Consider the following 16,324-nt stretch of genomic DNA (forward strand, 5'->3'; position numbering starts at 1 on the left):
TAAAATATAAACACAACACATAACATAAAACACGGACAGTCGTGCAGTCCTAACCACTTTTCCGTCACACGCTTTGTTGTTTGAAGCAGTTTGAGATGAAAGAGGAGAGGATCAAAGTGTCCTTTAACCAGTGGATCAGAGACGTCATGCTCAAAATGTGCACACGTCAGCTACAAGCTAAGTTTCAAAGTCAACAAGAAGCTGTAGCATCCATTGCGGAAAAAGGGATTGTTTCACTTCCCCTGTCCCATGGAAATCCATTTCAATTCCAAGCGGCGACTCATGGTTCCAAATACGCATCGGCGCTCTTCGCCAACGCTCCTCTCTCCTCATCCTCAACTTCAGCAGCCATCCATCCAGCCGCACCAACGCCGACTGTCCAACAGCGCTGACATAGCCACTGACAAATCGGGGTTGTGAAAAATGCTGCCCATTACTGGCGCAAAAAACACAAGCGCCCCAGGTCTGTCCAGCACCGACAGTCAATGGCGCCGACATTCCTCCCAATCAAAATCTGTGCTGGTACAGGCGTGCTGCCGAGAAGGCGCAACCACCAAGCACAGATGCTTCTCCTTTGACGAATGTCGTGGCCCAAAAACGCTGAAAACAGTCCATATCAGATACGCACGATGAAACAACAAACAACATGTGACAAAACAAAAGACAAAAACACCAAAAAAGAACAAAAAAGCAAGGCTCTTGAAGAGCACTTGCCGAAGGCTGCCTACTCAGGCGCCATCTTGGAAAAAAAAAAAGTACTGTACGTACGGACCTCTCAGTGCATCACTGACGGACGTCCATTTTGACAAACGCAACCCGCCTATTCGTGGGGCTGAATACAAGCAGGGTTGCTTCCATTGACTATATGAAAAGAGTTTCCCTTTCTTGTACAGGAGGTGGCGTTATGCACCAAAGAGCTGCAAACTGCCAAAGAGCCAAGAAGAAGACGGTGACGCCGAACATTTACGGACAGGAGCAGGAGTATGTTCGCGACTTGGATCGGATTCCACCGGCCCAACCAATCGTGGCCATCAGGATGACAGTTTTGGGCGGCCGCCGGAGGGCTTCCGACGATGCAAATTGAGGATGACGAGTCATTGAATCGAAGAGGCGGCCAAGTGAATGAAAGCGAGCTCTCCAGAATGAATGAGCACTGTCAGCAATCTTTCCGTGCCGCTCGCGGAATCACTGTCGCACGATTTCATCCATGGTACATATAACATTGTGAACATGGTTCCACATTGTTCTAAGACACAAAATAAATGTGCCGTATGCAGTGTATTTGTCTTGTAACTTGTCTTGATGGCAGGTGGCAGCCTTAAACCGGGAATTTGATTTGTCATCTATATGTGCAACTGTGTGACATACAGTGCACACCATTTGCCATTCTAATCATATTCAGAGCTGTTGTACTATGTCCATTGACGACTAGTTGATCGGTGAAATTTACTGACGGAAGCAACGGCAGTATCGTGATTAAAATATCATGAGGGACTGACCGACTGACGATGACAGGTTGGTTTGGCTTAAAACTAAAAAAAGACTAACGAGTGCCCATGCCACTGACAAATGACAAATAACACACTGGACACTTGCACACCTAGATTGCAGGAAGTCAGTTAAGACCAAATGTGGTACAAGACTGCCATGTCAAGGTCAAGGTTTGTATAGCACATTTAAAACGAGTAAACACAAAGTGCTGTGCATATGAAAAAACAGGATGAACGTAGCACAATAGCCAGAGAGAAAAATACATATTAACAACAATAGAAAAGAAACAATAGAGTAAGATGCAAATTGAAAACAAATAGGATGCAAATGTCCAGCAAAATGTGTTTTGAAAAGTGACTTCAAACATTCAGTGAATGAGGAGGACGACTGTTCAGAGGAAGCTCGTTCCAAAGTTTAGGGTGCGGCTTAAACAGCAGTTGGCCACATGACTGCAAGGCTTTTCCCGGGGCATACAAACAGCATTTCAGACAATTATATAAGAACCAGACCATTATAAAATGTAAACAATAAAATTTTAATTAAATCCCGCCCCCCCCCCCTTTCTTCTCAATCTATGATATCAGGACACTTAATGACGAGCCGCCAGGCTTCCCCGTTCCGTCCCCCCCCATGTTGGTCATTGTTGTCTTGTTTATGTTCCTCTGGATCAGTGGTTCTTAACCTTGTTGGAGGTACCAAACCCAACCAGTTCATATGCGCCTTCACCGAACCCTTCATTAGTGAAACATAAAAGTACGATTTAAGGAGTGTTCAGTTTCAAGTTGCTCAACTTGGCATGACAAATCATGCAGCTAGGACGCTGAGTCCCAACACGTTCCGTGATTCATATGAATTCATGTTGTACATTGTTGTCTAACCACTTTCTTTTTTTTTTTTTTGCTATCATACTTTGATAACTGAGTGAACTAAATTCCCAGCAGCACTGATTGGACAAGCCATGTAATGTGATCATCTACAGCGGGTGTGTCATAACTAAGTGACATGTTGAGTCGGGTGTGTCTTAACTTCCATGGCAGAGGCTCTGTCGAACGACGTACTATCACGAAAGTCACACGTTGGACGAATATGTATGGCATGAATTCATATGCATCACGAAACATGATGGAGCTCCGTCGAATCCCTGAGACCGATTCACCGAACCCCTGGGGTTTGATCGAACCCAAGTTGAGAACAACTGCTCTGGATGGTTTGTAACTGGGAAAGTAAATTCGTTGTGTGTTGTTGCATACTTGACCAAATCTAATTTATGATTATGAGATCCTGAGCTGAGTTCAAGTATCTTCGGTGGGGCAACTGCAGTGATGACGAATATGTATCGGGCTGTCACGGTGGAGAGGGAGCTGAACCAGAAAGCAAAGCTCTCGATTGACCAGTCAAAATATGTTTCAGACCCTCACCTATGATCCACCTCTCCGTGAGCCGTCACCTTACCGTGGTGGAGGGGTTTGTGTGTCCCAATGATCCTAGGAGCTAAGTTGTCTGGGGCTTTATGCCCCTGGCAGGGTCACCCATGGCAAACAGGTCCTAGGTGAGGGACCAGACAAAGCACGGCTCACAAAGCCCCTTAATGACAAATAAAATCAATGGTATCCAGTTTCCCTTGCCCGGACGCGGGTCACCGGGGCCCCCCTCTGGAGCCAGGCCTGGAGGTGGGGCTCGTTGGCGAGCGCCTGGTGGCCGGGCCTACACCCATGGGGCCCGGCCGGGCTCAGCCCGAAGAGGCAACGTGGGTCCCCCTTCTCATGGTCTCACCACCCGTGGGAGGGGTCAAAGGGGTCGGGTGCAATGCGAGCTGGGCGGCAGCCAAAGGCGGGGACCCTGGCGGTCCGATCCTCGGCTGAAGAAGCTAGCTCTTGGGACATGGAATGTCACCTCTCTGGCAGGGAAGGAGCCCGAACTGGTGTGTGAGGCAGAGAAGTTCCGACTGGATATAGTCGGACTTGCCTCCACACACAGCCTAGGTTCTGGTACCAGTCCTCTCGAGAGGGGTTGGACTCTCTTTCACTCTGGAGTTGCTCTCGGTGAGAGGCGCAGAGCAGGTGTGGGCATACTTATTGCCCCCCGGCTCAGTGCCTGTACATTGGGGTTCACACCGGTGGACGAGAGGGTTGCCTCCCTCCGCCTGCGGGTGGGGGGACGGGTCCTGACTGTTGTTTGTGCATATGCACCAAACAGCAGCTCAGCATACCCACCCTTTTTGGAGTCCTTGGAGGGTGTGCTGGAGAGTACTCCTGCTGGGGACTCCCTTGTTCTACTGGGGGACTTCAATGCTCACGTGGGCAATGACAGTGAGACCTGGAGGGGCGTGATTGGGAAGAACGGCCCCCCCGATCAGAACTCGAGTGGTGTTTTGTTATTGGACTTCTGTGCTCGTCACGGACTGTCCATAACGAACACCTTGTTCAAACATAAGGGTGTCCATGTGTGCACTTGGCACCAGGACACCCTAGGCCGTAGTTCGATGATCGACCTTGTGGTCGTGTCATCGGATTTGCGGCCGCATGTTCTGGACACTCGGGTGAAGAGAGGGGCGGAGCTGTCAACTGATCACCACCTGGTGGTGAGTAGGCTCCGATGGTGGGGGAAGATGCCGGTCCGTCCTGGCAGACCCAAACGTATTGTGAGGGTTTGTTGGGAGCGTCTGGCGGAATCCCCTGTCAGAAGGAGTTTCAACTCCCACCTCCGACAGAGCTTTTCCCATGTTCCGGGGGAGACGGGGGACATTGAGTCCGAGTGGACCATGTTCCGTGCCTCTATTGTTGAGGCGGCCAATCTGAGTTGTGGCCGTAAGGTGGTTGGTGCCTGTCGTGGCGGCAACCCTCGTACTCGCTGGTGGACACCAGCAGTAAGGGATGCCGTCAAGCTGAAGAAGGAGTCCTATCGAGCCTTTATGGCCTGTGGGACCCCAGAGGCAGCTGACGGGTACCGACTGGCCAAGCGGAACGCAGCTTCAGTGGTCGCCGATGCAAAAACCCGAGCATGGGAAGAGTTCGGTGAGGCCATGGAAGCCGACTTCCGGACGGCTTCGAGGAAATTCTGGTCCACCATCCGACGTCTCAGGAGGGGGAAGCAGTGCACCACGAACACTGTGTACAGTGGGGATGGGGCGCTGCTGACTTCGACTCGGGACGTTGTGAACCGGTGGGCAGGGTACTTCGAAGACCTCCTCAACTCCACCAACATGCCTTCCTTGGAGGAAGCAGAGCCTGGGGACTCTGAGGTGGGCTCTCCTATCTCTGTGGTTGAAGTCACCGATGTGGTTAAAAAGCTCCTCGGTGGCAGGGCCCCAGGGGTGGATGAGATCCGCCCAGAGTTCCTCAAGGTTCTGGATGTTGTGGGGCTGTCCTGGTTGACACGCCTCTGCAACATCGCGTGGTCAACGGGGAGAGTGCCTCTGGATTGGCAGACCGGGGTGGTAGTCCCTCTTTTTAAAAAGGGGGACCGGAGGGTGTGTTCCAACTACAGAGGGATCACACTCCTCAGCCTCCCTGGTAAGGTCTATTCAGGGGTGCTGGAGAGGAGGGTCCGTCAGGAAGTCGATCCTCAGATTGAGGAGGAGCAGTGTGGTTTTCGTCCCGGCCGTGGAACAGTGGACCAGCTCTACACCCGTAGCAGGGTTCTCAAGGGTATGTGGGAATTCGCCCAACCAGTCTACATGTGTTTTGTGGACTTGGAGAAGGCGTTTGACCGTGTCCCTCGGGGAGTTCTGTGGGGGGTGCTTCGTGGGTATGGGGTACCGAACCCCCTGATACGGGCTGTTCGGTCACTATACCACCGATGTCAGAGTTTGGTTCGCATTGCCGGCAGTAAGTCGGAATCGTTTCCAGTGGGGGTCGGACTCCGCCAAGGCTGCCCTTTGTCACCGATTCTGTTCATAACCTTCATGGACAGAATCTCTAGGCGCAGCCGAAGCGTTGAGGGGGTCCGTTTTGGTGGCCTCAGTATTGCATCCCTGCTTTTTGCAGATGATGTGGTGCTGTTGGCTCCTTCAAACAGGGCTCTCCAACTCTCACTGGAGTGTTTCGCAGCCGAGTGTGAAGCGGTTGGGATGAAAATCAGCACCTCCAAATCTGAAACCATGGTCCTCAGTCGGAAAAGGGTGGAGTGCCCCCTCCAGGTCGGGGGGGGGAGATCCTGCCCCAAGTGGAGGAGTTTAAGTATCTTGGGGTCTTGTTCACGAGTGAGGGCAGGAGGGAGCGAGAGATCGACAGGCGGATCGGTGCAGCGTCTGCTGTGATGCGGACGTTGTATCGGTCTGTCGTGGTGAAGAAGGAGCTGAGCCAAAGGGCGAAGCTCTCAATTTACCGGTCGATCTACGTTCCAACCCTCATCTATGGTCACGAGCTATGGGTCGAACGAGATCCCGGATACAAGCGGCCGAAATGAGTTTTCTCCGCAGGGTGTCCGGGCTCTCCCTTAGAGATAAGGTGAGAAGCTCGGTCATCCGGGAGGGGCTCCGAGTCGAGCCGCTTCTCCTCCACATCGAGAGGAGCCAGATGAGGTGGCTTGGGCATCTGATTCGGATGCCTCCTGAACGCCTCCCTGGTGAGGTGTTCCGGGCATGTCCCACCGGGAGGAGACCCCGAGGAAGACCCAGGACACGCTGGAGAGACTATGTCACCCAGCTGGCCTGGGAACGCCTCGGGATCCCCCGGGGAGAGCTGGAAGAAGTAGCTAGGGAGAGGGAAGTCTGGGCTTCCCTGCTAAAGCTGTTGCCCCCGCGACCCGGCCCCGGATAAGCGGTAGAAGATGGATGGATGGATGGACCTATGATCCAGATAGATAGATAGATAGATAGATAGATAGATAGATAGATAGATAGATAGATAGATAGATAGATAGATAGATAGATAGATAGATAGATAGATAGATAGATAGATAGATAGATAGATAGGCGTCATCAGGCGCCGACAGGTATGGCAGCCTCGGTCACACGCTCCCTAGTATTATCCCTGTTTTTGTCATTTTCGTTGGTTTTTGGCGACCCTGAGCGGCTTACTTACACGAGGGAAAAGTTGCTGCGCATTGGGGAGTCTACGCTCTGTGTTTTTTCACCAGTACACGAAAATCCACAAGGTTTTTCTGAGCTAATCGCGAGCGGAGCGGCTGCGCTGTACGGAGCATGGAAACGCCGCCGGAGGAGGGGGAAGCGAGCCGGCGTGCTCGTCAAGCTCCGGCAGCGCGGATTTCGAACCCCGCTCCCATCGATCCATCTTGCTAATCTACAATCTCTGCCAAACAAGATGGATGAACTTCTTCTCCTCACAAAGACCAACAAAACATTTGCACGTTCTGCTGCGCTCTGCTTCACTGAAACCTGGCTCAGTGACCGCCATCCAGATCCGCTTCCGCCTACATCTACCCGGCTTCCGCCTTCTCCGAGCCGACTGCGACACGGAGCTATCAGGGAAATCGAAACGTGGTGGTATTTGCTTCTATATCAACGAAGAATGGTGCACTGATGTCACGAAGCTCGACGCACACTGCAGCCCGGACCTGGAGTCGCTGTCTTTAAACTGCAAGCCATTCTACTCGCCACGTGAGTTCACCTCCTTTTTACTAGTCGGTGTTTACATTGCGCCACAAGCTAACGCTAACACGGCGATACAAACGCTAGCCGAACAAGTAAACAAACTCGAACTAAAATACCCAGAGTCACCCCTGATCATTTTGGGCGATTTTAATAGAGCACATCTTAACCGTGAACTTCCCAGATATAAGCAGCACATCGACTGTTTCACCAGAGAAGGCAACACTCTAGACCACTGCTATACAACAATCAAAAATGCATACCGATCGGTCGCCCGTGCAGCATTGGGTCTTTCTGACCACAATTTAATCCACTTAATACCTACATACAGACAGAAACTCAAATGTGTTAAACCGGTTGTTAAGACTGTGAAAAAATGGACAGATGAAGCAAAGCTAGCTCTGCAAGAATGCTTAGACTGCACTGATTGGGGCGTCTTTGAAACTTCAACGGGAACACTGGATGAATACACAGACACTGTAACATCATACATCAGTTTCTGTGAGGACATGTGTGTACCAACGAAGTCCTACCACTCCTTCAACAATAACAAGCCATGGTTTACTCCCAAACTCAGGCAACTCAGGAAAGAGAAAGAGGCCGCATTTAGAAGTGGAGATCGGGCACTGTACAAACATGCCCGAAACCAATTGACAAAGGAAATTAACATCGCAAAGAGAAGCTATGCAGAGAGGCTGAAAAACCAGTTCTCTGCTAACGACTCTGCATCTGTATGGAATGGCCTGAAAGCAATCACTAACTATAGAATGCCATCCCCCCAAACAGTGAACAATAAGGGTCTTGCTAATGAACTAAACATGTTTTTCTGCCGATTTGAAAAGGACAGCCCCATTTCCCACACACACCCACCTCTACCAGAAACCACTCTACCTACCCCCCCCCCCCCCACCCTCTTTTTCTCCACTACAGATCCACGAACAGGACGTGAGACGGCTCTTCAAGCAGCAAAAGATCAAGAAAGCTCCGGGGCCCGACAAAGTGTCCCCCTCCTGCCTGAAAGTCTGCGCTGACCAGCTGGCTCCGGTCTTCACACAGATCTTCAACAGATCCCTGGAGCTGTGTGAGGTCCCATTCTGCTTCAAACAGTCTACCATCATCCCAGTTCCCAAGAAATCGGCAACATCGGAACTGAACGACTATAGGCCTGTCGCCCTGACGTCTGTGGTCATGAAGTCCTTTGAACGCCTTGTGCTGAATCACCTAAAGAACGTCACTGGACCCCTGCTGGACCCTCTCCAGTTTGCCTACCGGGCAAAAAGGTCTGTGGAAGACGCAGTCAACATAGGTCTGCACTACATCCTCAAGCACCTCGACAGCACAGGGACCTACGCAAGGATTCTGTTTGTGGATTTCAGCTCTGCGTTCAACACCATCATCCCGGAACTCCTCACCCCCAAACTACTCCAACTCGGTGTGTCCCCTACGATCTGCCAGTGGATCCACAGCTTCCTGACGGGACGGACACAACAGGTGAGACTGGGAGCAACAACATCATCAATACGCACCACGAGCACTGGAGCCCCACAGGGATGTGTCCTCTCGCCACTGCTCTTCTCTCTCTACACAAACGATTGCACCTCAACAGATCCAGCTGTCAAACTCATAAAGTTCGCAGACGACACCACGGTGATCGGTCTCATCAAAGACGGTGACGAGTCTGCGTACCGCCAACAAGTGGAGCAGCTGGAGCTCTGGTGCGGCCGACACAACCTCGGGCTGAACACGCTCAAGACTGTAGAGATGATCGTGGACTTCAGGAAACATTCTTCTCCTCAGTTACCCCTCACACTATCCAACTGCCCTGTGTCAACCGTCGAGACCTTCAAGTTCCTGGGAATCACAGTCTCCCAGGACATGAAGTGGGAAGCCAACACCATCTCCATCCTGAAAAGGGCCCGGCAGCGGATGTACTTCCTGAGGCTGCTGAGGAAGCATGGCCTGCCACAGGAGGTGCTACGACAGTTCAACACGGCAGTCATCGAATCAATCCTGTGTTCTTCCATCACAGTTTGGTTTGGGGCCGCCACAAAAAAGGACAAAATCAGACTTCAACGGACAGTTAGGACGGCAGAAAAAATCGTTGGCACCGCCCTACCCACTCTTGAGGACTTGCACACTGCAAGAATCAAGACAAGGGCACGGAAAATCCTCCTGGATCCCCCGCACCCTGCCCACCACCTTTTTCAGCCACTCCCCTCAGGCAGACGCTACAGATCCATGCGCACCAAATCCAGCAGACACTTAAACAGCTTCTTCCCTCTAGCCATTAACTCCTTAAACAGTCACTCACATAGTCACTCTTCTTGCACCACAAAATGGTACTACAAAACTACTGGTTACTCTAAAATGGTTCAATGATTTTGTTGTTTACGATGATACTAGTGCAGCGTGTTATACCGGAGACAAATTCCTTGTGTGTTGTGCATACTTGGCCAATAAAGATGATTCTGATTCTGATTCTGATTCTGATTCTGAGATAGAGAGAGATAGAGATAGAGAGAGATAGATAGAGATAGAGATAGAGATAGATAGAGATAGATAGAGATAGAGATAGACAGAGATAGAGATAGATAGACATAGAGAGAGTGATAGATAGATAGATAGATAGATAGATAGATAGATAGATAGATAGATAGATAGATAGATAGATAGATAGATAGATAGATAGATAGATAGATAGATAGATAGATAGATAGATAGATAGATAGATAGTATCGTACATCACTGGTGTCAAACATACAGCCGGCGGGCCGGAACCGGCCCCCAAGGAGGTTCGATCAGGCACGCAGGATAATTTAAAAGTAAAAAAATATATAAAAGACACGGAATGAATATTTTAATAAGCTGCAATTCATGGATCGTTCGACGAAGACAACATTGCTTTGATGAGAGAAGACGACAACAGCAGTCTCAGTCTGTCACTGAGACGGACGGACTCACCACAGCAGTAAAAGTCAGCTGCCTAATTGCTAGTAAAATAGCATTAGCATCAAAGCTGTATTCCGATGGTTGCTTAGTTAAACGATGCATGATGAAGGCGGCTGAACTTGTATGTCCTGAGAAGCGACAAGCTTTTGCCAATATTAGCCTGACGATGAATACTATCTGCGATTAGCTGGCAACCAAATCCTGGTGTTCCCCACCTACTGCCCGAAGACGGCTGGGATAGGTTCCAGCACCCCCTGCGACCGTTGTGAGGATAAGCGGATCGGAAAATGGATGGATGGGTGGAATACTATACCGGAGAGGATTTCGGACCTATCAGCAGATTTAGACACACAATTAAAACAGAGTCAAGTCATTTTGTCAAAAGTTTTGTAAAAGATATGTTCATTAAATTTCAACATTTTCCGAATGTTCTTGTGCTTCTTTCTACCAAAACAAAGTAAAGACATGATATTTTGGTTATTTACAACAGAGTCTGGTATAATTTTAATGGTCCGGCCCACTTCACATGCACCGAGGCCCACAATATGAAATGAGTTTGTTGTACATTACTGATGACTACTTGCATTATACCCTCTTGAAATAATCTGAAATTTATCAAATGAACTGCAATCCCATCAGAATCAAAATACTCCACTTTCAAATGTACCGTCCGAATCACCTCCCGTGTATTGAGACGGGTTTTGACTTGTCTTTCATTGCAGAGATGCACACCCCTACTATTAAGTGGCCTTCTGTATGGAATATTTGAGCAAGCAGATCCTGATCATTTGAATCAGGTGTGTTGCAGCAGGGAGGGATGGAAAACATGCACCGGCCCTCGAGGACCGGACTTTAACACCTGTGCGTTAATGGAACCATCTTTTTTTTGTTGTTGTCTTGAGCTGAAGCTGTTTACTCACAAGGAGTGGATCAAAAATACGTCTTGGCGAGTATCCATCCAACCATCCATTTTCCGAACCGCTTGATCCTCACTAGGGTCGCGGGGGGTGCTGGAGCCTATCCCAGCCGTCTTCGGGCAGTAGGCGGGGGACACCCTGAATCAGTTGCCAGCCAATCACAGGGCACACAGAGACGAACAACCATCCACGCCCACACTCACACCCAGGGACAATTTAGACCGTCCAAACAGCCTGCCATGCATGTTTTTGGAATGTGGGAGGAAACCGGAGCACCCGGAGAAAACCCACGCAGGCCCGGGGAGAACATGCAAACTCCACACAGGGAGGCCGGAGCTGGAATCCGATTCCTCTGCACTGTGAAGCTGACGTGCTAACCACTGGACTACCGGGCCGGTCTCGGCGAGTATGGAAGCTGTTGAGGAATGGGAGCTGTCAATTTGCTCTTGGCCCTTCCTTGGTTACAGATTCTTTTATCTCTCTATAAGGTGGAAGAAGACCCAACACCACGTAGTCTTTTCTTCAGTTTATCGCAACGCAACACGAATCGATTCGGGCTCCTGTGAGTCTCAGATTTCATCAGGAAGCCCCGAAGAAACACATTCATGAGATTATATAGAGACAATATGATAATGAGAGGCGGGGAGGTACGCCTCCCATGCAAATCCCGAAACAAAGAAAGTAACATGTCATCTGACCCGGTGTGGCCGGAGGAAGCCAGGAGCGGTGAGGTGAGACCAGACCACCACTACCCCCCATTTGGTGCGATGGCAGGAACAAAGATACCGGAGATAACAGCTCCTCTAAAACATGTCCCGCGGAGGGGGGCCCCAGAAGTGGTGGGGGCCGAGGGCACTAAAGTTGATTGTAATAACATTGAGCAGGAAATACCTTCAACCGCATTTGTACATTGTTTCTTTCAGTGTCTGAACAAACAGGAGGGAACAACACCATAACCAAGTAAAAAGCAGAAATAAGGAAGATCAAGCAAAGTTCGATTTTGATATGATGACAAAGTATAGACCACTGCTGCTGGTCACAGATCTTGAGATTAGGGTTCCTCTTTGAGGGCACTTGAGAGCCTTCAGGGACTTTTATGAGGAAGTGGAGGCAATAAAAACCCTTGGGGGGCTGTTAATTAACCAAAGGGAGATGGGCTCTAAACTTCAAAGTACATCCTTTTTAACTACTTCAGCAGATGTTCAGGAGAGAGACTAGTGTCAATAGTTCTCATACCAAGATGAAATTCAACAATGTTCTACTACTACTTCTAGCGGAATAATTCCTTAACAAAGCGTAATTGTTGTGCAACAAAATATTAAGTTAACAATACTATCCTAGCCATTCAAGCCAATATCCTTAGCAGCGAATAAGGCGATGCCTTATTTTTGTAAATCTTCATACACGTTCTTTGTGTTACTACTTGACAGTTTTAGTTCCTCGCCATTTTGGCCGTGTGTGCACTGGCACAAATATTGACCGGCCTTATCAGATGGTATTTGCACCCTCACTTCGAGGTGTTTGACAACAAACAAAGAAGCTAAACAAGTGTTAGTAGCCAGGAGGAATTGCTCTGTTTAATCAAGCCACATTAAACATCCAAATGGGCATCTGATGTCAATCCAACATGAATATGACATGAAAATTTAATCTTCATCAATCGATGTGATGTGGTTACTGCGATATCAGCAAAAACATTTGGGAATTACGGCTTTTTTTGTTTTAAATAAGTTTAACTGTAGCGTGGACCCTCTATTTCATGGTTCCAATTTAACACAAAAAAAAACAAGACTTTTCAGTCCACTCAAAATGCTCCTTTGTAAAGTTGCTGTCAAAGTCTGTTATTGCAGAAAACGGCCGTGCCTTAATCAAGGGTCAGGAAGAGCCATTCGGACCTTCTTCCAGTTTATACTCTTTTACTCGTCTCATTTTGTAACAAATAGTCCTGACTTTGTTATATTTTGTCATATACCTGTTCTTTATGCTGCAGCTTTTGGGCAAGATAATGTTGCACTTTGTTGCTTGTGTTGTCACACGTGTATATTGTTAACATATTTGGACGTTCATACAGGACATATACCACAGTTGTTTCACTGTTCTCATTTTTTTTTAAGTATGGCAATACTTTAATGCTTTTGTTCTGTTGATTTTTGGTATGGATTGACAACATATACTGTTTTTTATATGTACCGTATCTTCTACTAATCCGGTCAAATTTAGAAATCAATGTGGCCCCCAAGCCAAAAAGTTTGTCCACCCCTGGGCTAGATTGATCTTTACTAAACAAGGGGAAAAAAATAAAAACACTGAAACATTCATTCATTCATTCATTTTCCGAACTGCTAATATAGTTTTCCTCTTTTAAAAAAAAGCATGACAGTGGTTTGTCGTTCATCCATCCATTCATTTTCTGATACGCTTCATCCTCACTCGGGCTGCGGGGGGCGCTGGAGCCTATCCCAACTGTCTATCACAAGCGGGGGACACCCCGAACCGGTTGCCAGCTAATCACAATTTATATTTATTTTCCACTACACCGGCATTTCAAAGGTCAGGGGCCTTTGTTGGACACTCAACACCCAAGATAAGCTACACCAGTCTCATACAACCATTACTTTTTTTTTTCCCACACTGCGACATATATATGCCATGATTACCCCGCCCACACGCGCATACACACATACACATAGATATAGACGCAAAGCAAGTACAGTGATCCCTTGCTATTCTGAGGTTCGTTTATCGTGGCTTCAGTGCATCACAGATTTTTTCAAACATATAAAAGAAAAAAAATTAGATTTTTTTTTTAATATACATGGAGTATAGTACTGTATATGTTGCTCTATGTGACTCGCTGTTGTTTTGCAGCTTCTCCCCGACCGTTTGCGGACTTTTTTTTTTTACCATCCATCCATCCATCCATCCATCATCTACCGCTTATCCGGGGCCGGGTCGCGGGGGCAACAGCTTTAGCAGGGAAGCCCAGACTTCCCTCTCCCTAGCTACTTCTTTTTTTTTTACCATATATGTTAATTGGTCGCTACTTCGCGGATTTTCGTTTATCGCGGGTGTGTTTGGCCCCCCATTAACCGCGATAAACGAGGGATTACTGTACTTAACCCCGCCACAAACACGACAATATATATTTTGTTATTTGTAATATTTTATGAAAGATAATCTTGGATCCAAAAACTACAGCAAAGGAAAAACAAGATCAATAAAAGATGACCTTCTTCCATCCAACTCATTTACAATAAAAATGACCATGGTGCACCTTTTAACATTTATTAACCTCGACATAGTTCCCTATTAATTCTTTTTCAAAAGTGATAGCAAATGTACCATGTGCGACTTCGCACTTATGTTGCAAATACAAACTAGGCTAGGTTGTCAACGGGTCAAATTAATAGCATGACATGACGCCTCCATTGTAATCGCTGCTAGTTCAGCAAAACGAAATGCCAAATAAAACTAAATACATCGCTCAGAGAAATCTGCATACCTTTTTCTATGGTCCATTTCTACTCTTCTTTTATTAAACTGGGCACCGGATGGCTTCTTTGGCTCTTAGACTTTGATCCATAATCTTCATTTAAATCACCACATCATAATGTAAACCTTTACCAGCACCGTCTGATAACCTGTCAATCAATTGCAGTCGCGCGCGTGAGTGTGTGTGAGTGTGTATTTGTGTGTAATCCGTACACACCGTACACAAATCCGTAACAAAATGTTTAACATGAACCTACAATAGCGTGACTGACTTACGTAACCAGAATCTCCAAACGTGAAACCTCGAGTCACATATGTGACCCATACATCAGCGATTACATTGATTTGTACGTGTAAAACGTAGTAAACACTGAGCGTCTGGATTGGCTGTATTCTGACATGTGACTTTTCCTCCCGTCGTGGCCGCTCATAACTCACGAACGGCAATTTTCAAATGCATGTCTGAAGACTTGTGTGCGTGAGACTCCGTAATTACATATTCAGACCGCCAGGGGGCGCCAGTACCACAAGTTGAAGGCGCATAAAATAACGGTGGGTGACCATCCTGGAGTTATATTATTAAAATTTTCCACGTACTCCCTTGCAATGTGTTCACCACTCGTTCAACCTACACCCATCTCAATAATTGATTTAGCTGTGGACGTGAAGAACAAACAATACAGCAATCTAAAATATGTTAAACTGACGTATGCAATATAATCTTTAGACTAATACTAATAATAATACATTTTATTTAAGAATCTTTAAGTCCATTCTTCAAAGTTTTTTTTCTCGCCAGAGTTCGTCTGAAGGGTTTTTACAAGCTTCTTGCATTCTATTCACGCCACAGAGCGCCAACCTCGGTCAAAGTTGTCAACCCGAATTTGGATCAGTATCAGCAATAAATTGTACTTCCATCCGAACAACACCTGCATGACGTTCTCATTTGAGGCGCACACGCATTTACTGAGGAAAAAACGTCAAACGTTTGCACTTTCTAAACATGACAGCGGAACAAAAGGTGTTTATCGGAATCCTGTTTCACAACTCCACGTAAAATGTATTTTTGCGGAACACGAACGGCGATGCCGACACAAACGTCCCGGCTATGCCTAATCTGTACGATCGCAAAAATAAAAAATAAAAAAAAACGGACAACACATTGGACAGGGAAAAAAAAGGCATCATGTGTAAGTGACGATTGCTACCGCGAAATATTGACTTGCGCGTTAATTTCATTCAACAAAATGAAAATACGTTTCGGAGTGTCTCATTTGTAACGGCTAATTGAAGATGGTTGAATAATTTGTAACCGTGTGAAAATACGTTTCTTTTTTTTTAAAAACAAGTTTTAAAAAAAGCTCATGAAACATACGTGTGTGAACATTAGTTAGGGCTGCGAAGTCTTTACCTTGCTCTTTTTTTTTTAGGATTCCCAAAGTGGAACTTGAACTTGTCTCTGCTGCGTTGGTGGTGCCTCTGCGATTGGGCCAGCATTCGCGCAATCGCTTCCTTCTCTAGAAATTGGCCGTTACATAATCAGCTGCGATGTCTAATTTCAAAATAAAAATCGAAAAAAGTAAATATCACAGGGTGTCCATAAAGTCTCTTTACCATTTCAAAAAAATATTAAAAATGCAATTGATTATATATTATATTCAGATCAGTTCTATTGTATTCAGCGTTTATGAAAGTTTAACCTCTTTTAATACACTTCTACATGGGCACCATTTAGTTGCACGAATCACATCAAGACGGTACTCGATTTCTTGCCTTGTTCGCTGTAGCATTGCCTCATCAATTTGGCAATGGCATCAGTAATCCTTTGCTTTAGGGCAGTCATGTCCCTTATCTTTGTTCGATACACGATATCTTTATTAAAAGAGGTTAAAACTTTAATAAACGCTGAATACAATACTATGGA

General features: G+C 47.1%; 1 protein-coding gene across 2 annotated transcripts in view; it reads right to left on the minus strand.

The window, feature by feature from the left end:
• Positions 1-16,324, minus strand: part of asns (asparagine synthetase) — a 116,356-nt gene that overhangs the window by 40,448 nt on the left and 59,584 nt on the right. Inside the window, exon 1 of one of the 2 annotated variants that reach the window (XM_052071114.1) lies at positions 15,812-15,905. The exons of the other annotated variant lie outside the window; for it this stretch is intronic. Coding sequence (XP_051927074.1) covers positions 15,812-15,897 — 86 coding nt within the window. The 5' untranslated portion in view covers positions 15,898-15,905. Of the gene's footprint in view, positions 1-15,811; positions 15,906-16,324 lie in introns of those variants that run through there. 2 annotated transcript variants of the gene reach the window in all.

Source organism: Hippocampus zosterae, chromosome 7 (assembly GCF_025434085.1).
Source record: "Hippocampus zosterae strain Florida chromosome 7, ASM2543408v3, whole genome shotgun sequence".
Classification (NCBI taxonomy): domain Eukaryota; kingdom Metazoa; phylum Chordata; class Actinopteri; order Syngnathiformes; family Syngnathidae; genus Hippocampus; species Hippocampus zosterae.